Genomic DNA, 25,704 nt, shown 5'->3' with positions numbered 1-25,704 from the left:
AGACGCTTTATGTATGGGTTCAAAAGGGGGACCCATTAACTTGGTCAACACCACATTAAGTTCCCAAGGTGGAGAAGGAGACCTGACTGGAGGATACAACTTCCTTAAACCTTCCAAAAAATCCTTCACCACAGGCATCCGAAAGAAAGATATCTGGGTTGGTGATTTTCTATAAGCAGTTATTGCAGCAAGATGGACTTTGATGGAACTAAACTGCAAACCAGATTCAGCAAGATAAAGCAGATAAGGCAAGATCACCTGTTCTTGACCATGAATAGGGTCAAGGCCCTTACTCTGACACCAAAGGTAAAAGCGTTTCCACTTAAATCCATAGGATTGTCTTGTAGAAGGCCGCTTTGCCTCCTTAAGGATGTTCATACACTCAGGATTCAGCTGCAAGTGCCCGTACTGGATGACTTCAGGAGCCATGCTGCCAAGCGCAGGGAGGGCAGATTGGGATGAAACACTCGCCCCTCCTGTTTGGACAGAAGATCCGGGCGACAAGGCAATCTCCTGTGTGGCACTTCTGACAACTGGAGGAGATCTGGGAACCACCACTGGCGTGGCCACTCTGGGCAAATCAGTATCATTCTGGAGTCGGTCTTGTACATCCGGTTAATCACTGCGGGTATCAACGGTGTCGGTGGAAAAGCGTACAGCAAGGTTTGACACCAGTCTATCAAAAGGGCATTCCCTTGAGACCCTCTCTGGGCGAACCTGGACGCGAAGACGGGGCATTTTGTGTTTGCCGCGTCTGCGAACAGATCGATGTCTGGTGTTCCCCAAGCTTGGAAAATGCTGTGCGCGACGTCTACGTTGAGAACCCAGTCGTGCGCTTCGACGAAGTCTCTGCTGAGGTCGTCCGCCTGTGAGTTGAGACTCCCTGGCAGGTGAACCGCTGGTATTGACAAGTCTCGTGCTAGCAACCAATGCCAGATGGTCTGGGCTTCTATGGACAGAGTCCTGGAACCCCCCTGCTTGTTTAAGTAATACATTGTGGTTGTATTGTCTGTTTGCACCAGGAGGGACCGAGTCTGTAGAGATGGAGCCAGGGACTTGAGAGCAAGATGGACCGCTCTGAGTTAGAGTAGATTGATGTGATATCCTTTCTCGAAGTCTGACCATAGCCCTTGTACCTGCAGAGGGCCCATATGCGCCCCCCAACCTTGGAGAGAGGCGTCTGTGACCAGAGTCTGCGTTGGTGGGTCCTGATGAAAAGGAACTCCCTTCATCAAGTGTGTCTTCTTCATCCACCACCAGATGGAATCTCTTGCAGACTGTTGGAGATGAATTTGATCCTCCCAGCATCCCGTCCTCTGCTTCCACTGATCTTCCAGACACTGTTGTAGAGGACGCATATGCAAACGTGCGTTTGGAACGATGAAGATGCACGATGCCATGGACCCCAGGAGAGAGGACACTTGCCGAACTGTCTGATGTGCAGCCTGAAGGAGAAGAATACACTTCGCCTTGATGGATAACCACCTCTCCTCCGAAGGACACACATTTTCTTTTTCCGTGTCCAGTTGAGCACCCAGGTAGTGGATCTTCTGGGTGGGATTCATTATGGACTTCTTGAAATTGACTTGAAGACCCAACTTGCACATGAGGTGGAGGCATATCGATAGATGTTCTTCCAGTAGAGATGGGGATGAACTCTTCAGAAGCCAGTCGTCTAAGTACGGATATATGAAAATCCGTCTCTTTCGAAAACAAGCCGCAACTACCGCCATACATTTGGAAAATGTTCTGGGAGCTGATCTCAGGCCGAATGGGAGTACTGCGTACTGATAGTGATGAGCAGCTACTTGAAACCTGAGAAACTTGCAAAGTTTTCTGGATACCGGAATATGAAAATAAGCATCCTTCAGATCGATGGAGCACATCCAATCCCCCTGATGTAACTGGGGAAGATCTGATGAAGAGCCAGCATTCGAAACCTCTCCTTCCGAATGAATCTGTTCAACAGTCTCAAATCCAGAATGGGTCTGAACTCCGTAGCTGGACCTTTTTTCTTTACGAGAAAAAATTGAGAGTACAGGCCTTGATATCTCTGCTGAGATGGAACTAGTTCTATGGCCTTCTTCTTCAGAAGGATGTTCGCTTCCTGTTGTAAACGTTTTACATTCCACTGTAACATCTTTAGAGGACGCATGACAGGGGGTGACTTCTTGAATATCAAAAGGTACCGGCTCTGAATGATACCCAGCACCCATCTGTCCTTTGTGATCGGTTTCCACTCGTCCAGAAACCACACAATACTTCCTCCAACCGGAGTGGCACACGGTTGTGGAGGAAGCCTCCGTTCATTGTTTTTGAGGCTGTTTGGTAGCGGAGGACTGCTGCCTATTTCCATTCCCTCTGCCTCGCCCAGGTCGCCGCTGTTGGAATTGCGACCTCTGTTGATTCTGGACTTGGTTTTGCGAGGACCAATTCGTCTGTTGGCTCCTCTGCTGGAAAAATCTCTTGTCAAAGGGACGAAAATTACCCCGACGTTTAAATTCTTTCTTCTTTTCAAGACCTACGGCCTTAAGAGTGTCCAACTCCACTTTCATCCTGGACATCTCATCGTCAGCATGAGATCCAAACAGAGTCGAACCATTGAACGGTAAATTCACTATTTTCCTCTGGGCCTCAGGCTTTAGCCCAGTAAGGCGCAGCAAAGCTGAACGCCTAGCACAAATACCGTGCGCATAGCCATGCGCTGCCAGATCCGCCGAATCAGCAGCCGCGCTAATGCTCTGGTTAGCCACCAGTCCGCCTTCTTCCACAATCTCCAGGAAATCCTTTTGATCTTCCTTAGGGAGTTTATCCGCAAAACGAGCCACGAGTCCCATAGCAGACGATCATAGCGGCCCAGTAAGGCTGCCGCACTGGCCACTCATGACCGACCCCGAGGTGTTACACATTCTTCGCCCAAAGGAATCCATACTCTTGCTATCCTATTCAGGTGGAGCAGAAGAGGTAGATGCTGCAGAATGCGCTTTTCTGACTGCCGCCACAATAAGTGAGTTTGGAGGTGGATCAGAGCGCAAAAATAGTGGATCTTCTTCTGGAGCCTTGTAATTTTTTGCAATCCTAGAAGGACCTGAACCTACCGTGGCCGGAGTCAAGAATGTTCTCATTGCTGGTTCTATCAAACCGGGCACTAACGGCAGAAGAGGCCTGCCAGACGTCTTGTGATGCAGGGTTTCAAAGATGACTGACGATGTCACTTGGGGAACTGCCATCTTGATGTTGAACTTATTCGCCCCACGACATAGTACATCAATAAATGTGCTCAAATCATCTACGGGAGACACTCTGGAAGGTGGAGTAGATGATATAGTGGGAGAATAGTCTCTATATGAAGACATTGAAGAGGACGAAGATGACGTAGAAGATGGTGAAGGGGTTCTACGCCGTCTCTGAGGAGTTGCCGATCGCAGGTGAAACCTGCACAATATGCAGCCCTGCTGAAGATTCGGAGGCTCTGGAGACTACACTCCGCTCAGATTTTGATGAGCCAGATGGAGTCCGTTGTCTGGGCACCAATTGTCTGTCATCTGAAACGTGCCCTGAAGTTGAGCCAGAATGCGCCACCACAGAAGAGTCCTGGTGCGCTGCCTCTTGACCCGCCGGAGACCTGTCTTTTTGCTGACCCTGCGGTGTAGACGCCACTAAAGGTTGTGGACTTATTTCTGACCTCGACAAAGACCTAAGTGAGGTCAGAGAGGCTGGTCGTGATAGTCTCGAAACCGACCTTTCATCAGGTGGGGGAGACCTAGACTCTGACACTCCATGCTTCGAGCCGGAAGCATGTTTCGACGTCGACCTACGTCGCGATGGAGACCTCAACCTTCTGTTCTTTTTAGGTCTCGACGTCGAAGGGTGCCAGTCTGATTTTCTGTACACAGACATTTTTTCATATGCAGCCGTTTAGGCTAATAACTGTTTACAACAGGTTCTTTGATGAAAATAAAAGGTTTTCATGGTTATGAAATGCATTTTAGGCTCATGCCGGGTTATTGCATTGATTTATAGCATATTTTCATGCTACAGAACGTGTGTAAGTTTGGCTTTATTAGCCTATGTATATATGTTAGGCTGCATATTATGTGTTTTATACATGTATATGTGTATAATTAGTTTAGTACTATGTACTTTTTGGTATATTTACACATATATATATGTATATTGTTTATGTGTTCTGGGTTCCCGCTCATGGGCGGAGATAATTCAGTGCATTCTCGCGAGTGGCAAACAGGCCCACACGAGGAGTCCCCCACGTCTGAAAGACCACTCGTGGTCGGCCGAGAACTGCCGACAGACTGTCTGCACGCACATTGAGAACTCCGGCCAGATGATTTGCCATCAGACAAATCTGGTGGTCCTGAACCCAGGACCAGAGGCACAGAACCTCTCTGCAGAGATACTGCGACCCGACTCCTCCCTGCTTGTTGACATACCACATCGCGGTGGTGTTGTCCGTCAGGACCTGAACTGACAGACCGTGAAGGGAAGGGAAGGTAGGAAGGCCTGGAGTGCTAAACGTATGGCCCGCAATTCCAGAAGGTTGATGTGAAGCAACCTTTCCTCTGGAGACCAAAGACCCTTGACCTCAAGGTCCCCCAGATGAGCACCCCACCCTAGAGTGGATGAATCCGTTATCACTGTGGCCACCGATGGAGGCAGCTGAAAAGGCTTTCCCCGAGACAGATTGCCTTCCACGCTCCACCAAGATAGATCCGCCGCACTTTCTCTGGAGATCCTCAGACTCCCAAAGATCTCCGTTGTGTTGATACCACTGCCTGCGGAGGCACCACTGGAGCGCCCTCATATTCCAGCGTGCATGGTTGACCAACAGAATGCAAGAAGCCATCAGACCGAGCAGGCGAAGGACCTTCAGGACTGGAACAACCGGTCCATTTTATAATAAAGGAATCATTTCCTCTGTCGCAAATCCTATGTGGAGGAGGGAATGCACGACATACAGCTGTGTCCAGTACAGCACCTATGAAAAGAATGCGCTGGGAGGGCACCAGGTGAGACTTGGGTACATTTATTGAAAAACCCAAACGGTACAACAACTGAGTTGTCTCCTGCAGATGCTGGAGCACTTTCTCTGACCACTCCGCCTTGATCAGCCAGTCGTCCAAATAGGGGAATACTGGAACCGCCGATCTTCTGAGATGTGCAGCCACCACCGCCATCACCTTGGTGAAGACTCGAGGCGCAGTAGTAATTCCAAAAGGAAGGACCGCAAACTGATAATGTTGCGATCCCACCGTAAAACGGAGATACTTCCTGTGCGACTTCAGGATTGGGATGTGAAAATACGCATCCTGCAAGTCGAGCGACACCATCCAGTCTTCTTCCAGCAGCGCCTGAAGAACCTGCGCACGGGTGAGCATCTTGAACCTCTCTTGTTTCAGATAAAGATTCAAGATCCTGAGATCCAGGATTGGACGAAGTCTGCCATCCATCTTGGGAATCAGGAAATACCAGGAGTAGCATCCCTGACCCCTTTCCTGCTCTGGAACCACCTCTATCGCACCCTTTCTTAATAGTGATTGCACTTCCTCCTGCAGAAGTAAGAGGTGTTTCTCCGTGCAAAAATCTTGGCAAGGAGGGTAATTGGGAGGAAATTCCCGAAAGGGAAGAGCATACCCATTTTCTACGAGATTGAGAACCCAAAGATCTGATGTAACCGATTCCCAAACCCGTAGAAAGCTGGTAAGCCGACCCGCATGATCCTGAATGGCAGATCTAGTGCTGCTTTTCTGAGGCTGGGGGGTTGGAAGAGGTGGAGGAGGAGGAGGCCTGACGACCTCTAGGACGAGCTCTTTGTTTACCCCTGTACGACTTGTACAAGGGATTCTGCTGCTGCTGACCTTGCCGATAGGAGCGAAAGGAAAAGCGTCCGAATCCTCTGAACCTTCTGGTAGAAGAACCCCTGGTCTGAAGCCCTAAAGATTTGGCAGTAGCCCTACTGTCCTTAAATCTTTCTATGGCTGTATCAGCTTTTTTACCAAAGAGTCCAGCACCATCAAACGGCAGATCTAACAAAACAGCCTGAACATCTGCTGAAAAATCCGAAGATTTCAGCCAAGCTGATCTTCTTGTGGCAACCGCAGTACCCATGATGCGAGTCACCGAATCCGCAATATCCAGTCCACTTTGTATTACCGGACGAGCCGCTGCCTGTGCATCCGTTAACACCTCTTCAAAATCCTTCCTGCTGTCATCAGGGATCTTAGGTGCCAGAAGACGCTGTGTATCCATGAGAGCATGTACATATCTCCCCATAAGGCAAGTGGCATTGGTTGATTTTAATGCCATACTCGCAGAAGAAAAGGTCTTTTTAGCAACCTGATCTTGTTTCTTTGCATCCTTATCCCCAGGCACTTGAGGAAATGCACACAGTCTTTTTGGAACAGGCTGCCTGAATTACTAAACTTTCAGGTGAAGGATGAGAAGTCAGAAAAGCAGGGTCTTCAGGAGCGACCCTGTACCTTCTTGCCACACGCCTGGAAACTGCTGGTGCTGTAAGTGGCTTTTTCCAAACTTCCATAATAGGCTCCGTTAAAGCTTCATTCAAGGGGAGTAACGGTTCCACCACAGAACTGGGTGAATGCAGAACCTCAGTTAGTAGATTGGACTTAAATTCTACTGCAAGTAGAGTCAAATTCAAAAGTTCCGCTGCCTTCCTCATAACCAAGTGATAAGGCTGAACGTCTTTTGAAGGGGCATCAGACACAGAAGGTAACTCCCACTCGGGAGAAAACTCCAGGCCACTAGCCTACGCCAGTTTATCGAAAGTCCTCCTCAAGCTCACCTTCTTCCATTTCAGCTTGAGCTTCTGTATACCTCTGCTCTTCTATGAGGCGCTGAGCCTCCCTCCTGGACCTTTCCTTCACACGCCACGCCGTCGGATCCACCAACGACTCAGAGGGAGCCGGAACCGACGTCGGTATAGTCGTCGACAACCTCGGCGGAGCCGGGTATTGCCAGGGCGGTGTCTGAGCCGGCATGAATGGCATAAATGGAGCCGGAGCATAGGAGTGTGAAACTCCTAAATTGAAGGCTAGTGGACCCATGGGACCCCGAAGGCGCACCAGAGGGGTACCAAGCCCTTGAAAATACACCATACATAGCGTTCAAAAACACTGATGGGTCTTGGCCCGGGGCCGGAAATGGTGGCTGAAGACCCTCGGGCTGGCCTGGAGGTGGTTCCGAATTCGGCTCTTCCACAGGCGCAGAATTCTCACCCACCGGAACTTCTTCCTCATCCTCACGGACCGGGGACAGCGCCGGAGACGGAACCTGCAACTCCGAAGGCGACGCCTCACCTTCTGGATCCAAGTCTTCCTCCGGAGGAACCACCTTCGAACGTACCTTCTTGGGTGACTTCGACCTCGAGTCCGAATCCCTACCGGAGTGACGTCGGGACTCATGTCTTCTTTTCTTATGCTTCTTCCTTGACTTCGAAGCATGATCTGATGAGGACTTCGAAGACGACTCAGCTCGAGGCCTTGATCTCGACCTTCTTGAACGAGACCTCGAAGACTTTTTCCCTCCAGAAGTTTGGTCTCTCTCTCTCGCAGAGCCTTTGGGTTCATCTTCCGACATGATGAACATCCATCAACATCATGATCCGAACTTAGACACCAGATGCAATCTTCGTGTGGGTCCGTAATTGACATCATTTTCCCACACTCTCTGCAAGGCTTGAAACCGGTCTTCTTTGTCGACATCGTGAAGGACACAAAGAAACAGAAAAGTGAAGAAAATAGCAACAAAGTTACTAAGAGTCTACAGAGATTCCCCGAAACCGTTAGTGTCAACGACGCGGAAAAAAGGGAACGGACGCCATCACGCCGGCGTGGGCCTATTGTAGTGTCGGTGACGTTAGCGGAGTCGCGTGCGATGCCGTGCCTCTAGGACGTCGTCCACGTCCACGCGAAGCTACAAAAGAATTTCCGAATGTTGCTGACGCAAGGGGATATTCACAAGGTGAGGAATCCACTGGCAGATGTATACATCACAATAATTTGCACAGAGAGGATTGTTTGCAAGAATGGCTCTGTGACCAGTACTTACCCCGTGCCGTGGAGTGAGACCTGCACGGTCACCCCAACCTACCCTAGGGTTTGTCGATGGAGAGTTTTACCTCCTGATCCTAGACAGTCTTCCGTGCATAAGGGCATAAAAGTCATAAGATTGAGTCGCAACAGCAGCTCTGGCACCAAAGACCCACCTTGGGCAGGTCTGTAGGTCTGTGACTGACATCTGCTTCCTCCAGTCTCGGCACAACTTGAAGCCTGTAGTTTTTGGAAGGGTCATAATTCCCTAACACACTGTTTGATAGTTTTGGACATTATTGGAAGAATTAAAAAGTTGGAAGCAGAGTTCCAGATATGGGTTGGAAGGTACAGAGAGAAAGGAATTGACATCAGAGCACAGGGGTAACGTTTACATGGGGCTCCGCTTTATCACTTCTGAGGCGGTCCGGAGCAAACGTGGAGCCGGATAATGCCACTTGCTGCTCAGATGGAACACTGTTGTTGAAATTGTTCATATTCAGTCTGGTGCCTGGCGATATTCAAAAGTTGTCTGTAGTTAGAAGTACGCATAAACAAAACGAGAGAAAGGAAAGTCGCTGCTGCCACTCTTATTCCTCAGGGAAATAGCAAGTAAACAACGAAAGAGTGAAGCTAGAAAAGCAGAGAAGCTTTCAAATGGAATCATCCATGTTTGTTAAAAGAGCCCTCACTCACCAACCTAGTTGGTGACATTCCCCTAGCCGCTAACACCCATAGCAACAACCCATTGCAATGGGTATTAGCGGTGAAGGTGTATCATGTTGAAACTGAATCCCACACTTTGAGTGTGGGCCTAATTACTGGTTAGGAGAACAGAGGCCTCATGAGCAGTGCTTTCTATTCAGCGACAGCCCTTTCCAAAAGTGGGTACCTGACATCAATTGGTCTGTGAAGCAGTAGAGCTGCCACGACTCTCGGTGGCACTGAACCATGTAGCTGAAATGTTGTGTCTGGAAATATCTGATGAGATCTGGGATGGACAGGCTACCTTTGTCTAGGTACATCCATGCTAGCCATCCTGTTTGTGCTATTGTGTTGCCCTTAAAAGTAAAAGTGCCTTTTCCCTGGCTTTTATCCTAATCTCCTTTGTTTTAAAGTCACTGAAGCATGTGAAAATGTTGAGAGGGTTGGTACGTTTAATTGTGGGAACTAATCCCATAGGTTCATCTAACTAAACAGCCTTCCTATCCTTGCTGTCCAAGATCAAGCTAAACAGACACTGCACAAAGGCTTCTATTTTGGAGGATTCTGAACCAGCAGGGACATCACTAACACAAATTTCTAGTGCCATTATCTCTTCTTCGAGTCTTCTAGGTGGTTGTAGAAGTCTATATGTTGGTCTTTGACTGTCTAAGAGCTTCCAGTTCTGCCAAGTAAACACTAACGTCCCGTACTTCCTTCATGTGTGCGGAGGAGATATCTTCTCATAAGTTCTGGAAGAACGTGTAATGGAAGCATATTCTCTGCTGGGTCATTTGTGATTGGGCCACATCAGTGGCCGTCTCGAGGCCATCTTTGGTGGCAGGGCCAATTTTCGTAGCTGCGGATCTCGAGCATTTTGCTTTCCTAACTTTTGACACCACCATCATGAAACACAAATCTTTTCTACTCAGGCTTCTTACTCTGGTGCTATGGTCACAAATCAGGTTGGGTCGTTAGGCTATTCTGCTAGGGCTCTCAAGCACTAAAAGTAAAAAAAACAAAGAAAAAAACCCACTTAAGGGGTTGCCTATCTTAGCCTCAACACCTGGGCAGCTGGGAGCAAAGTTGCCCCACAGAGTCTGCCAGAGTACCGCTGCCACGCGGATTCTCCCAGATGCCGGGGCAGCTATTCTTGCTTGATTAATTTCCTGCAGTGCGATTACCTTCTTTAGGGAGGCGGGCTTGTGTCTCAGCTGCAAGTCCTCTGAGTGATATTTGGGCCACCAAAGTAGGGCACCTCATCTCAGGTCCATCAGGGCTCCTACCTTCCTTTTTTGTCGATGTCTTAGCAATGGCATCATTATATCTGTGCCCTGCAGCAGCCACCATTTTCTGGCCCGATCTGTGACCCTCCCCGCTTTTCCTCTAGGTTACGGTCCATGATTACTTCTGGGGGAAGATGGGCCCTTGCCATACATGGGTAGAAAGTTTGATTGAAGAAAATGCAAAGCTGGTACAATAGGCTTACACATGAAGTGTTCATTCCCAAAACATTGTAAAATAAAATTGTAGTGCAAATAGAGGAAAACATCAATGTGCACTGACCTTTGTGTGGTTCATAACTGAGTGGTCTTGCAAGACTTGCTTTAATATCAAAAGACTTTTTAATCGTATTTGGTGTCTCTGCTTTCTCACCCATGAATTTGAATGGTGTAAAATCTAAACACAGAAATAAAAAATAAAATAAAAAAGTGGGGGTTAAACAATGATGCAGAATGGCAATATACAGTCTTGAAATCGTACTTCAGTATAACATTGTTTAAAAAAGTTTTAGGTTTATGCTCGTGGGGCTTGCACTAACCTAGGCAATTCTTTGGGCAAGTGGGGCACAAAAGGGAAAGGTGCAAGTTTCTCCTTTCCAATGGTGCCTTTCTGGGAAGGATCCCTGAGCAGAAATGTTATACTAGCCCTCGGGTCCGCAAAGCCTACACAGGGGGTCAGCAACTGCTTAGAAACTAAAACAACATTAACGCTTTGATAAAATGTATATAAACAAAAAAGCAAAATGTAAATGTGTAAGAATTTTAAATTGAAAGAAGTTATTTTCAAATACATTAATGGGAGCAGTGCAAGTACATCACAAAGAATACAGTATGGACATAAGTGGCCTTAAATAAATTTAGAAAAGCTCCAACCTTCCCATTTAAACAATAATTGATATTTGTTAGATTTGGGGGTCTCTAGTTGGCACAGGTAGGTACTTGTGACAAATAGGGACCCTTGCCTCTAGTCAGGGTAAGGGGGTACACTCCTAAAATAACCCCTGCTCACCCCCTTGGTAGCTTGGCATGAGCAGACAGGCTTATCTCAGAGGCAGTGTGTAAAGCATTTGTGAACACATACAGTAATCAAGTGACAACACTATAGATGGACGCCACACAGGTGTTATATAAAAAATAAGTATACTTTATAGTATTTAAACACAAGGCCATAGACCACAAAAATCCACAATACTATACTTAAAATGGTAGTTTTAGCTTAGTTCTTAAAATGCGACACTGAGTAAATGTACCTTAAGAAGCGGCACGCAGGGCAACGAAAGTGTTGCAAAGATGGAAATGTGGCAAAATCCGGTGCAAAGAAATAAAGACGTTCAAGTTCTTCCTGATGCGACACGCTTCTCCGATGGTGCGAGAAGTCTCGACTAGATGCGTCAGTTGCCCCGGCGACACCCTTGTTCCGTGATGCGACGACAGCGGATTTGGCAGCGACTCTTCTCCAACGTTGCAAGACGCTTCCGCAAAATGCGACAACTGCAGCGGCGACACCCTTGTTCCGTGATGCGACGACAGCAGCTCAGACAGCGGCACGCTTCTCCGTGGATGTGAGATGCTTTTCTTGATGCGGCGTAAAGCGACAACTACAGCGGCGATATCCACGATGCGACGGCAGCAGCAGCGACGGCGACACGCTTCTTCCTCTCGAGTCGCACTTCCAGCTCCTTGCGACACACAGTTCCTCAGAAAGCCCAAAACAGCAGCAGGCACTTCCAAAGAACTCTGGGGAGCTGGGGGTTGAAGTCTGTTTTCCCTGAGACTTCAGTAGGAGGCAAGCTCTTTTCTCAAGCCCTTGGAGATTCTTCACAAGTTGAATAAAGTGCACACAAAGTCCTTTCTTTGGCAGTCAGGCAACCACTGTAGCAGCACTTCAGCTTAGGGATAGTCTCTCCTCAGCAAAGGTTTCTTCTTCTTGTCCAAAAGTGATCTAAATTCTTGGGATCAGGGTCCTAATACTTCTATCCTAAAATCCTTTGTCCTCTAAGGGCAGAGGGGCCTTTGCCCAGTCCAAACCAGTTCTGGAGCACTGTGTTTACATTACTTCTTTTTTTTCTTTCACAGTGCAGCGCAGAAACATCAGACGGCCCACAGGAGGTAGAGCCAGCATTGTGGAGGAAAGGCACAGCCCTAGAGCACTTTGTTGACATGATTCCTTCTCTCCTTTCACAGTGCAGGGCAGAGACATCAGACGCACCGCAGGAGATGGAGCCAGCATTGTGGAGGGAAGGCACAGCCCTATTCAGGTCCCAGGTGCAACTCCTCCCTCCCATTTAGATGCAGGTCTCTCTATTCACCACTGGGCTGACTCATCCTGTCTCTTGGAATCCCCCAGCCCTGTCACTCAAACTCCAGACAAGGAATACAAAACCTAGCAGAGGCAGGCTTGGATAGTTAGACAAGAAAATACCTACTTTCTAAAAGTGGTATTTTCAAAACACAATATTAAAATCAACTCCACTAAAAGATGTATTTTATCATTCTGAGTTCAGGCATACTAAACTCGAATTTCTACCATGTTCCAGAGTCAGTTAGGATTATAAGATGTAATAATCTAACTGCCCATTCCGGCCTATGGAGAACAGGAAGTCTTGCAATAGTGAAAAACCAAACTGGCCGTGATTCACGATTAGGACATGCCACACACACCAGGGCATGTCCTACCTTATACTTACAATGCACCGTGCCCATGGGACTACCATAGGGGTGTCTGATATGAAGAAAAGGGAAGGTTTAGGGAGTGGCAAGTGGGTGCACTTGCCCAGTCAGCATGGCAGTACCAGACTGCACACAGGCTCTGCAATGGCAGGCCTTAGACATACTTTTACAGGCTGCTTTTGTGGGTGGCACAACCAGTGCTGCAAGCCCACTAGCAGAATTTGGATTTACAAGCCCTGGGCACACTCAGTGCACTGTACTAGGGTCTGACAAGTAAACCAAACCAGCCAATCATGGAATGACTAATTCGCACATTAATTTACAATAGGGAGCACTTGCACTGTGGCACTGGACAGCAGTGGCACAGTGCCCAAAGTATCTAACACTGGCAAAAACACATGAGGCAGCAGCAAAAATGGAAGGGAGATCCACGCCAAGGTGCCAGGTCTAACAATATTGGTCTGTGAAATAAATGAAATGTGTGCATTTATTTGATGAATGCTTGTTTTTGTATTTTATGTGTATCGTTTTGCAGTTCAAATCAACAAAATGCTTTGCTAGGGGCCCTGGCTTCCAATAATGACTCAGTGGTGGTCCCCAAATTCCAATCATGATTGAGTGGAGGTCCCCCGATTCTAGTAATGATTAAGTGGGGGTCCACATAGTTTAAAGGTTGAGACCACAAGGGATGATTTTTTTTTTTTCAGACTAAGTCGGCTTGGGGTCTCCCTGCCCCTCCCAGGGAAAGGGACATGGTGGCCTTCATTTTGGATTTTGCTTCTGTGTGCCTGGAAGCTTTGCCACCCATCCACCCCTTCCCAGGAGCAAATATAGTGGGTATAAACTATACATCGAGGTATTTTTGCTTCTGAATTGTAATGCTGTATTAAAAACACATTGGAGTCTATGCCCCATTTGTTTTTGCCATCTGATTACAGTCTTCTGTACAGTTTCTCTTAGTTTCTTCTTTGAACAGAGTAATTGTATTTCCATTTCAGGTGGCCTTATTGGCGTTTGTGTGTTCCACGTTCTTTTTCCCTTTATCTTCCCCTACCAGTTTTGTTTTCTCAGTCTGAAAACCCAGTGGCTCACTGGCAATGTCACTTTCAGTATAAATTAACTCCTGTTTTTCTGCCTATAATACTTTTGTATCCTTCTCTTACTTGCACTGTATTCTCATTTTCTTCTTATATTAAAAACATTTATTATCATTCGTTTTGCATTAGCATGTCTAAAAAAATACCTCTTCGTTCTACCTAGTACACATTAACTTGAGTAGCATGGTTTTAAGGCAGAAAACAACATGGTGTCTCACTGGATGACTGCTGCCCAGGCCTTAAGTCAAATAACGGAGGAGAGCTCCGAGGCTCTTTCAAAAACAGACTATGCATTTTAGGGGGAGAATCACAGATCAGAATCTGGAAGTTAATTTTTTAGTTGGAATTGCATCAGATGACGACTCCTCTTGAAGTGATTCTTAAGAATATAGCCATGAGGCACAGCCGGGGTGACAAATCACGCTCTAGAAATACGCGATTGATGGACTGACAACAAGGCCGCCGTGATATCGTCCTAAAAGCACAAACTGGGCCGCTCAGACAGTGGGAAAAAAAAGCCTAAGGCAACCCAGTGTTCTCGGAGATGATTAAATAATGCAACAAAAAAAACTGCACTTCTGAATAAATGACTTAGGACATATTTTCATTTTTAAATCGATTGGTTGTTAAGATCCAATCAGGGATACAAAAAGAAATCTGAGGGAGGAAATTAATTTATTTCATTCGGACTGAAATGAAGCGCATATACTATGCAACAAATATGCAGTAGAAAGATTGACAACTTTAATTTTTCAGGTACAAAAATTCAAAAAATAAATGAAACCGTTAAATTTAGATCATATGTAGGGTCAATTATACAAAGATTTTACAACATTGTCACAGAGACATCAACTAGTGTTCAACATCAAAGTATACAAATTACTTCAGCTACCCAAATTGACAAAGATCTCATTCACCCCCAAAAATATTTGTCTCGAATGCTGCACATTTTAAGGACCTTTACTCTTGTGAGCGATGAACTCAGCCACACAAGTTGGCCACCGTTTCTAATAAGTAGTGAGGTAATGCTGGATGGTAGGACTTTTTGGGTCCCTGGAGTGATCACTCTCAGAACCGTGAGCAATAAATTGCTGTTTTTAGGATTGCAGGACTGTAGGAATCTGCCTCTCTATATGATACAGCCACTAGGTGGTAATACTGTACCACTTCATCCTTATACATACATACATACATACATATACACCTACATATATACATATACATACTGTTAGACCTGTCTGCTTCTGAGAGTCCCCTCACACTATGATTTATTTTGTTCCCCCGTGCCTCCTAAAATTTGTCGCTTTTTCTTTGTCTACCAGGACCTTTTTGTGTGTTGTCCCATGGGGCTAGATGCTCTTTGATGCCCAGTTGCTCACCAAGTTCCTGGCACCTATGTACAAGGCGCCTGACGGAACCGGTGGCATAACCAACTGGGGTTGTCAACCCTAAAATGGTGGACACCATTGTCCCCTATGAGAGTGACTCCCATTGGAGCCCCTCTGACCTCTGACCCTTTGAAGGTTTTGGCGCACTTTGTGTAACCTGCAAACCTGACAGGAATCCCCTCAGGAGTTACAAGTACACCAAATGGCTGCCTTAGGAAGCCCAGTACGGTGGCTCCTAATGACCAAAAAGATACCTTGAAAGGGCCAGGTCATTGACATAGCCAGGGAAGGTTCTAGAACCTTCTGGCTCGTGCTGGCATCCTAGGGCACGGGCTATAAAAGGCCCAGTCCCTGGCGGCCATGATGGAGAATGATCAAAGAACACCAGAAGAAGAGGACTTGACCCCAGATTGACACCTGCCCTGTTAACCCCCTGAGGCAGCTGATAGCGCAGGCAGAAGAGCAGCAGAGGTTGCTGGCGTGGACCCTGACTGGCGTTCCAGTCAGAAGCGTGAGCAGTGACCTCTAGCCTTCAGCACCTGGTCAGCGAGTGCCCAATTGCCCCTCAGAGACTTTGGCCATAGTTAGAGCCTCCCCGCCCCCCAGTGGTGAGATCGCAACGGCAACTCTTAAAAGTGCCACCTTCAACTTAAGTGCCTCCTGGCGGGCGTTCGGACGTTTCCGAACCCACCGCCGCCGACGCGCTGTTTGTGGATAGAAGGTGAGGTGCTGCGCTGGGGCGGGGAAAGGCTGGCCTTCATTTGGGCGAGATTACTGTCTCTGCCCTGCCAGAGTGACTTGGGAGCTGGTGTGTGGGCGGGAACCCCCCCCGTGAGTGAGCTCGGAGGGAGGATCGCGGAGCCCCTGGAACCCCCCTTCGCCCTTGGGAGAAGTGCCATACTGACTGGAGCGCTTACCGGCGCCGCCGAAGTGAGGTGGGCCGTCTCTACCCCTGAAGATGCTGCGTTGTTGTGGAACTGTGATGCGGTCTCATTTTGAACTGTGCGCGCAGGTGTTTTGGCCCCTCCGGCAGCCCGTTCGACGGTCCCAAGACTCGTGAACTGGAGCCGCCTTCGGAAACCCCGCCTGTGCTGACAGAAGCGCACAGACTCCTCCGGCAGCAGTAGCATTGAACCGGCTGGCCGCGGAGTGTAATTGCCGTAGTCATTTTATGCCTTTATCTTCCAGATATACGCGCAATGAGTTGTGAGTGCAACTAAGGGATTATCACGCGTATCTTGTGCCAGAGAGCCCGAACCCGTGAACACTTCAAAAACTGTAAGAGCACGCATTCCGCATTGAATGACAAACGTAATGTGTTTACCCTGAAAGTGATTAATTGGTGGCAGCGATACCAGAATGACCCTGTGATATTTATGTGAAACGATCAGTATCTAACCTGCTAGGAAACTGTCCAGTCATTGCTGATATTTATTCCAGTCATTGCTGATATTTATTCCAGTTATTGCTGATATTTATTCCAGTCATTGCTGATATTTATTCCAGTCATTGCTGATATTTATTCCAGTCATTGCTGATATTTATTCTAATGTATTGAATCCTGATATTTATCCAGTATATTTATTTATTAGAGTCCAACTATTTATTCCTGAGAAACCAGTACACAGCTAATCAAACCCATGTAAGAAATGTGAATGTGATTACCTAAGTGAACCTCCTTCAAACCCAGAGAACTTTTACATAAACAAAACGTATTTTTCTATAACAGTGGTGTGGTGTCCTTTTTGTGTGGTGTGCAGGGAGTTATTATTTGGTCATAGCCGGCTTAACACAACAGCCTTCTACCGCCTTGTCACTCAAGCCAAGCTACCCCCCTTTGTGCTGGGCTTGCCTATCGCAGGTCCAACATAAAATTGGTGCTCAGCGGGTGGGATTGCGAGCCGTACTTGTTTTGAACCACATAATAATTCAGTGTGCACCACAGGTACACACCCGGAGTTTTCTCCTAGCGGCCCTCAAATTCAACGTTTTGCTTTTTCCAAATTCTTTCCTGGAGGTGGGTGGAAGTGACCCTCAAAGTTCTTATCCTGGTCACCTACTTCGGGGTGGTGGTCCACACTTTTCACTGACAAGATGGAATTCGAAATGTCAGAGCTGGAGACCTATACTGTGGCCCAGCTCAAGGATTTCTGTCAGGAGAGGGGAGTGTTTGTCAGGCGAGGGGCCAAAAGAGAGGAGCTCCGTACTAGTCTGCGAGCCTGGGTGGAAGCACACACGGAGGGAACGGTGGAAGAGGAGGAATCGGTCAGAGGTACTGTCATTGATAGGACTGCGGAATGTCCCCCAGGGGTGGGTGAGATGTCAATCAGCCCCAAGGCAACCTCGCGGGAGGGCAGCAGTGTGTCATCGAGAGGGTTGTCAGAAACCGAGTTAGCTGACAGGAGAGAGGAAAGACTGTTAAGGTGGGAAATAGCAAAAATGGAGTTGGAAGAACGGAGGGAGGGGAGGAGGTTGGAACATGAGTCCAAGCTGGAGATGGAAAGGAAAAGGATGGAACACGAGTTCAAGCTACGAGAACTCGAGTTCCAGGCCTCTAACATCACTCCGAAGGGTGTCGAGTCAAAGGAATTTGCCAGGGAGCCCAGGCCCCATTTACCCAAGGACGTAGTCGCCAGTTATACCGCTGGAGACGACATAGCCAAGTGGCTGGCAGCCTATGAGGTCTCCTTAAGAGCCCATGGGATCCATGAGAAGCATTGGGTGGTGGATCATACCGGTACATGCCTCCGACAGGTAGGGATGCCCTATTGGCCCTAGACCGGGAGGAACAGGTTAATTACCCCGCCATGAAGGTGGCGCTCATCAGGAAGTTTGGGTTGACCCCCGAGAAATACCGGCAAAGGTTTAGGGGCAGCCACAAGCTGAGCTCACAAAATTGGGTTGACTTCCTGGATTTTGCCAAGAAAGCCCTGGAAGGGTGGGTCCAAGGTAGTGAGGTGGAGGACTATCAAGGGTTGTATGACTTAATCCTCAAGGAGCATCTACTCGAGAAATGTCTTCCCGAGCTGAGGCAACACCTGGTAGACAGCAAACTTACTTGCCCCCGTAAGCTTGCTGAGGAGGCGGACATTTGGGCGAGTACCCGAGTGTCCACGAAGGGGACTGGAGGAGACTCTCAGAAGTCCGGACAGGGCGCTCCCCAGAGGAAAGAGGGGGAGATAATAAGAAAGAGTTCTCCAAAGGTCCCCAAAATAACTTTAAGGGGAAAAACACCTTTTCCAACTCTAAGGCTAACCCGCAGAAGAACCTTAACCCTGGCCAGAGTCAGCAGCCAAGGGTTGTCCATTGCTTTGAGTGCGGTGGTATTGGACATTACAAAGGAGACCCGAAATGCCCAAAGAGACCACCCCCTCCCACTGGAGGAAAGGCCCCGGGAGTCGCTAGTGTAGCGCTCGGGGAGGAGATGTCCTTAAGTAAGGGAAGGGAGTGGGCGGGAGTCACCTTAGTGTCCCTGGGTGATCGGGAGATGGTTCCAAAGATCCAGGTGCCCGCGAATACTACCAAGTATGGGCAGTGGATCACCATCAATGGCCATAGAGGGGAAGCTCTGAGAGATACAGGAGCCAGTATGACTATGGTAAGGAGTCATCTGGTGTCCTCGGAGCAGGTGATGCCAGGCGTACTTCATCCAGCCGCAATGGCTGACGGCAGAATGGGTCACTATCCTGTGGCCGAGGTTCCCTTTGAGTGGGGAGGGGTTGCAGGTCCACTTCGAGTCGCCGTAAGCCCCGCCGTGCTAGTCGATTGTTTGCTGGGCAATGATATGGAGCACAATGCTTGGAAGGAGGTGGAATACCGGACTCATTCTGAGATGCTGGGTACACCTGATTGGGCCTGTGTGAGTACCAGGTCGGCGACTGCTCGGGAGGAGAAGTCGCAGGGGTCGGAGTCTGGAACAATGGCCCGCCCCGTAGCTGCTGATGAGGGAGCATGTCGAGGACAGGAGGAGCCTGCCTCGACGTCCGTGCCCCGTGAGGCGGATAGGTCACCTGCAGAGGTGGACCTGGAGTCCACGGAGGAGGACATGGTTCCGTTGGAGAACTTACCTATCCCCGCTGATTGGCGAGTAGAGGGAGGTCCGTCCAGGGAGGAACTGAGCAAGGGACAAAGGGAATGTGCCTCCCTCGAGGGTCTGAGGCAACAGGCTGAAGCCCAAGCAGCGGGTAACGAGTCTGGGAACTATCATGTTTACTGGGAGGATGGCCTTCTCTACAGTGAACCCAGGGCGCCAGTGCACGGATTGTCACGGGCCCTGGTAGTCCCACAGTGTTACCGAGCCTTCCTGTTAGAGTTGGCTCATGAGATTCCCTTGGCAGGACACTTGGGTCAGGACAAGACCTTTGCCAGGCTTGTCCCCCACTTTTATTGGCCTCGAATGAGGGTGGCGTCCGACGCATACTGTCGGTCGTGTGTGTCATGCCAAGCCAGTGGGAAAACAGGGATGAAGCTGAAAGCTCCCCTGGAACCACTTCCCGTCGTTGGCACCCCCTTTGAAAGGGTGGGCATCGACATTGCTGGGCCCCTAGATCCACCGACAACCTCCAGTCACAGGTTTATCCTGGTACTGGTGGATCATGCCACAAGATATCCAGAGGCAATTCCTCTGAGAACCATCACTGCACCGGTGGTGGCAAAGGCCATGATGGGGATCTTTACCCGAGTGGGTTTCCCCAAAGCTGCACCACGCCAGAATTGCGATTCTGCGTGGACTATCGAGGACTCAATTCGGTCACGAAGACCGATGCTCATCCGATCCCTCGGGCGGATGAACTAATTGAACGGTTGGGAGCTGCCCAATATCTGAGTACCATTGACCTCACAGCAGGGTACTGGCAGATTCCCATGACTGATGGAGCAAAGGAAAGGTCAGCCTTCTCCACACCTGATGGACACTACCAGTTCTGTGTGATGCCCTTTGGGCTCAAGAACGCTCCTGCAACATTCCAGCGACTGGTGAACACGATCCTCACTGGGAAGGAATCCTTCTCTGCTGCTTACCTGGACGACATTGCCGTCTTCAGTAGTAGGTGGGAGGATCACTTGCAGCACCTGCAAGACGTTCTCCAGGCCCTGGAACAAGCTGGTCTGACGATCAAGGCCAGCAAGTGTCAGATTGGGCAGGGGTCGGTGGTGTACTTAGGTCACTTGGTGGGCCGGGGAACGGTGCAACCCCTTCAGGCAAAGATTGAGGCAATCGTGGCCTGGGAACCCCCCAAGATCCAGACTGAGGTCCGAGCCTTCCTGGGCCTCACAGGTTACTACAGACGGTTCGTGAAGGGGTATGGCACTATCGTGGCTCCCCTTACTGAACTCACGGCCAAGAAGCAACCCAGGAGAGTCATCTGGACCGAGGCTTGCCAACGAGCCTTCGACACCCTGAAACAAGCATTGTGCAACGCTCCAATTTTGAAGGCTCCAGATTTCTCAAAGGAATTCATTGTCCAGACAGACGCATCCGACATTGGCATTGGGGCGGTGCTATCGCAACTCAATGAAGAGGGTCTGGATCAACCCGTGGTCTTCCTGTCACGGAGACTACTTCCCCGGGAACAGAGATGGAGTACCATTGAGCGGGAAGCCTTTGCGGTGGTCTGGGCACTGAAGAAGCTGCGACCATACCTGTTTGGTTCGTACTTCCTGGTTCAGACAGACCACCGACCCCTTCGTTGGCTCATGCAGATGAAGGGGGAAAACCCAAAACTGTTGAGGTGGTCTATCTCCCTACAGGGAATGGACTTTCGGGTGGAACATCGGCCCGGAGCTGACCACGCCAATGCAGACGGTCTCTCCAGGTATTTCCGCCTTAGTGTTGAGAACTCCCAAGGGGTTGGGTAGCTCTCCCCACTTTCAGCTGGGGGGGACGCGTGTTAGACCTGTCTGCTTCTGAGAGTCCCCTCACACTATGATTTATTTTGTTCCCCCGTGCCTCCTAAAATTTGTCGCTTTTTCTTTGTCTACCAGGACCTTTTTGTGTGTTGTCCCATGGGGCTAGATGCTCTTTGATGCCCAGTTGCTCACCAAGTTCCTGGCACCTATGTACAAGGCGCCTGACGGAACCGGTGGCATAACCAACTGGGGTTGTCAACCCTAAAATGGTGGACACCATTGTCCCCTATGAGAGTGACTCCCATTGGAGCCCCTCTGACCTCTGACCCTTTGAAGGTTTTGGCGCACTTTGTGTAACCTGCAAACCTGACAGGAATCCCCTCAGGAGTTACAAGTACACAAAATGGCTGCCTTAGGAAGCCCAGTACGGTGGCTCCTAATGACCAAAAAGATACCTTGAAAGGGCCATGTCATTGACATAGCCAGGGAAGGTTCTAGAACCTTCTGGCTCGTGCTGGCATCCTAGGGCACGGGCTATAAAAGGCCCAGTCCCTGGCGGCCATGATAGAGAATGATCAAAGAACACCAGAAGGAGAGGACTTGACCCCAGATTGACACCTGCCCTGTTAACCCCCTGACGCAGCTGATAGCGCAGGCAGAAGAGCAGCAGAGGTTGCTGGCGTGGACCCTGACTGGCGTTCCAGTCAGAAGCGTGAGCAGTGACCTCTAGCCTTCAGCGCCTGGTCAGCGAGTGCCCAATTGCCCCTCAGAGACTTTGGCCATAGTTAGAGCCTCCCCGCCCCCCAGTGGTGAGATCGCAACTGCAACTCTTAAAAGTGCCACCTTCAACTTAAGTGCCTCCTGGCGGGCGTTCGGACATCTCCGAACCCACCGCCGTCGACGCGCTGTTTGTGGATAGAAGGTGAGGTGCTGCGCTGGGGCGGGGAAAGGCTGGCCTTCATTTGGGCGAGATTACTGTCTCTGCCCTGCCCGAGTGACCTTGGGAGCTGGTGTGTGGGCGGGAACCCCCCCCCGTGAGTGAGCTCGGAGGGAGGATCGCGGAGCCCCTGGAACCCCCCTTCGCCCTTGGGAGAAGTGCCATACTGACTGGAGCGCTTACCGGCGCCGCCGAAGTGAGGTGGGCCGTCTCTACCCCTGAAGTTGCCGCGTTGTTGTGGAACTGTGATGCGGGCTCATTTTGAACTGTGCGTGCAGGTGTTTTGGCCCCTCCGGCAGCCCGTTCTACGGTCCCAAGACTCGTGAACTGGAGCCGCCTTCGGAAACCCCGCCTGCGCTGACAGAAGCGCACAGACTCCTCCGGCAGCAGTAGCATTGAACCGGCTGGCCGCGGAGTGTAATTGCCGTAGTCATTTTATGCCTTTATCTTCCAGATATACGCGCAATGAGTTGAGTGCAACTAAGGGATTATCACGCGTATCTTGTGCCAAAGAGCCCGAACCCGTGAACACTTCAAAAACTGTAAGAGCACGCATTCCGCATTGAATGACAAACGTAATGTGTTTACCCTGAAAGTGATTAATTGGTGGCAGCGATACCAGAATGACCCTGTGATATTTATGTGAAACGATCAGTATCTAACCTGCTAGGAAACTGTCCAGTCATTGCTGATATTTATTCCAGTCATTGCTGATATTTATTCCAGTCATTGCTGATATTTATTCCAGTCATTGCTGATATTTATTCCAGTCATTGCTGATATTTATTCTAATGTATTGAATCCTGATATTTATCCAGTATATTTATTTATTAGAGTCCAACTATTTATTCCTGAGAAACCAGTACACAGCTAATCAAACCCATGTAAGAAATGTGAATGTGATTACCTAAGTGAACCTCCTTCAAACCCAGAGAACTTTTACATAAACGAAACGTATTTTTCTATAACAGTGGTGTGGTGTCCTTTTTGTGTGGTGTGCAGGGAGTTATTATTTGGTCATAGCCGGCTTAACACAACAGCCTTCTACCTCCTTGTCACTCAAGCCAAGCTACCCCCCTTTGTGCTGGGCTTGCCTATCGCAGGTCCAACACATACACACATATACATACACATATATACATATATATACATACACATATATACATATATGCATACACATATATACATACACATACATATACACATACATACACACCTACACACACACATACATATATACATACACACATACATATATACACAAACACATACACACATATATACACACATACATATATACACACATACATATATACACATACATATATATATATATACACACATACATATATATATATATACACACATACATACATATATATACACATACATATATATACACATACATATATGCTCCACAGACGCCATCCATCACGCTCCATTACCACACGGGCAAACAACGTCGGAACGAAACCACAAATGCGTGCAAGATTCTCAGTGCTTTATTCCGTGCTCAAAAGTTCAGCCAGCAAAATGTCATGACGCGTTTCACCTCCCACAGAGGCTTGATCACATGATGTGTCACAGACATAGAAGAGGGTATATATACACTTTAAAAAAACGGTTGATTGCAAACCTTTTACAGCTGTGTAAATTCTTTCTAAAATGCAATCATAGACATAGTAGAAATGTAGCCACGAAGGAAATACTAAGTAGCAAATAACGAGGTTAAAGGGCAAGTGCCCGACATCACAGACATATATATATCACCTACTAATTAGAAAAATATATATATATATATATTCTGTATAAAATGAATAAATATGTAGAAAAATAGTTAATCTATTTACATTCATATTTACATATTTACTAAGAAAGAACCAATTTTAAAAAAGAAGTCATATTTACATATAAAAACGCATTTCATATAACCTCGATTGTTTAACATTGGTCTAACTAGACTGGTACAAGATACAACGGGGACAATGGGGAGGAGTGGAAGATTTAAAACCTCGTAGGTCCCCCGCCTCGCAATCCCCACAGCCTACTATGATGATCTACCAGTCAATCTAAAGATGTCTAAATTGAATATCTGAATACCTAGCTGTTATTTGTACATACACCCTCCAAAATCATACTGGGGAAAAGTTCACCCAAAGTGAATAAGTGTGAAAATTAATTTAAAAACTAATACATGATAGTCTGGTTACAGTCGGGGATTTGAACACTCAAGTTGTTAATCCTAATAATATCCAATCCCAAATAGTACAGTTCCACAAGCGTACAGATGATAACCCACACTCAAATATACCATATAATCAAGCCTGTCTTCTCAAAGGCAAGTGTACATATCCTCGGTAGCGTTAAGGCCTCCCGGGGCCTTGCTGTTAAACTCCAGAATATATCTCGTCTCAAGCAACCTCAATAGCGCATCCCTGTTCCCCCCTCTCTTCAGTGGTGGGATAGTGTCAACCAAATAATAAACTAATCCATCAGGATTGCTATTGTGGATCTGCTCAAAGTGTCGTGCGACGGGATAAGCTGGGTCTTTGCCTGAAATGGCCCGAAGATGTTGCAAGATCCGTTTGTGGGCGGGCAGTCGGGTGCTGCCCACATAGCAGAGCCCACATGGACATTGCAACACATAGACCACGTATTCAGTTTTGCACGTCAGTCTATGTTTGATGGCAATAGGCCTGTCATGGAATGGAATAGAGTAATGGGTTTTGCTAAGTCCCTGCTTACAAGCTTTACAGAAAGGACACCTTTTGAAACCCCTACTGAGGTCCATCCAGGTGCTTGAGAGGGGCTTGTCTAAAGTACTGCTCACTAAGGCATTCGCCATAGAATGAGACCTACGGAAAGTCAGTTGTGGCTTGATGGGTACAAGGTTACCAATGACCGGGTCTCTCTTAACCAAATTCCAATTTCTGCTGAAGATCTTACGAATTTCAGCATGTTGGACACTATAGGTAACAATTGCCCTAGATTGTATGATTTCAGAATTGGTTGCAACAGCCAGTTCCCTACCCCTCAAGGCCTGTGCCCTAGGAATGTTTTTCGTGCGTTCTATTGCACTATCCACTATCTCCGCTCCATATCCCTTCTCTAAAAAGCGGCTTCTGCTGTCTTTTTGTGCTAGATCACACTCCTCCTCTGTACTACAGAGTCGTCTCATGCGCAACATTTCCCCGTAGGGAATGCTGCGTATGAGGTGTCCAGGATGCTGGCTGGTTGCGTGTAGGAGAGTATTCCCTGCGGTCTCTTTTCTGTAGGCCCTTGTTTCCAATGCATTATCTTTGATGTACACTTCTACATCTAGGAAGTTTATGCTTTCTTTGTGTATCGTGGATGTGAATTCCAAGTTGTAATTATTGTTATTTAATTTACACACAAAGTCAGTTGCTTCTTGTACATCACCCCTCCATATAAAGAATAAATCATCTATATACCTGCAGTATAAGACTATGTTCTCCTTCATGATGGCTTCGTGGTCCCCTATGAGGACCCGCTCCTCCCACAGTCCCATGTGTAAACACGCGAAACTGGGGGAAAAGCAGGCCCCCATGGCCACCCCCCTTATCTGTTGGTACACTTGGCCACAAAACAAAAAGAAATTCTGTTCCAAACAAAGTCTTAACATGCTGATGATCATTCTATTGTGATGTACATAGTTCATAGGTCTTTTGTTAAGATAGTATTCAACTGCTTTGACCC

The 25,704-nt window shown here is 48.1% G+C and overlaps 1 protein-coding gene across 1 annotated transcript in view; it reads right to left on the bottom strand.

Moving 5' to 3' along the window:
* NUSAP1 (nucleolar and spindle associated protein 1) overlaps positions 1 to 25,704 on the bottom strand; it is a 345,737-nt gene that overhangs the window by 78,867 nt on the left and 241,166 nt on the right. The window contains exon 13 of the mRNA XM_078659621.1: positions 10,332 to 10,445. Coding sequence (XP_078515747.1) covers positions 10,332 to 10,445 — 114 coding nt within the window. The remainder of the gene's footprint in view (positions 1 to 10,331; positions 10,446 to 25,704) is intronic.

Source organism: Lissotriton helveticus, chromosome 9 (assembly GCF_964261635.1).
Source record: "Lissotriton helveticus chromosome 9, aLisHel1.1, whole genome shotgun sequence".
Lineage (NCBI taxonomy): Eukaryota > Metazoa > Chordata > Amphibia > Caudata > Salamandridae > Lissotriton > Lissotriton helveticus.
The sequence above is the reverse complement of the archived record's forward strand: the minus strand, read 5'-3'. Positions and strand labels throughout refer to the sequence as shown.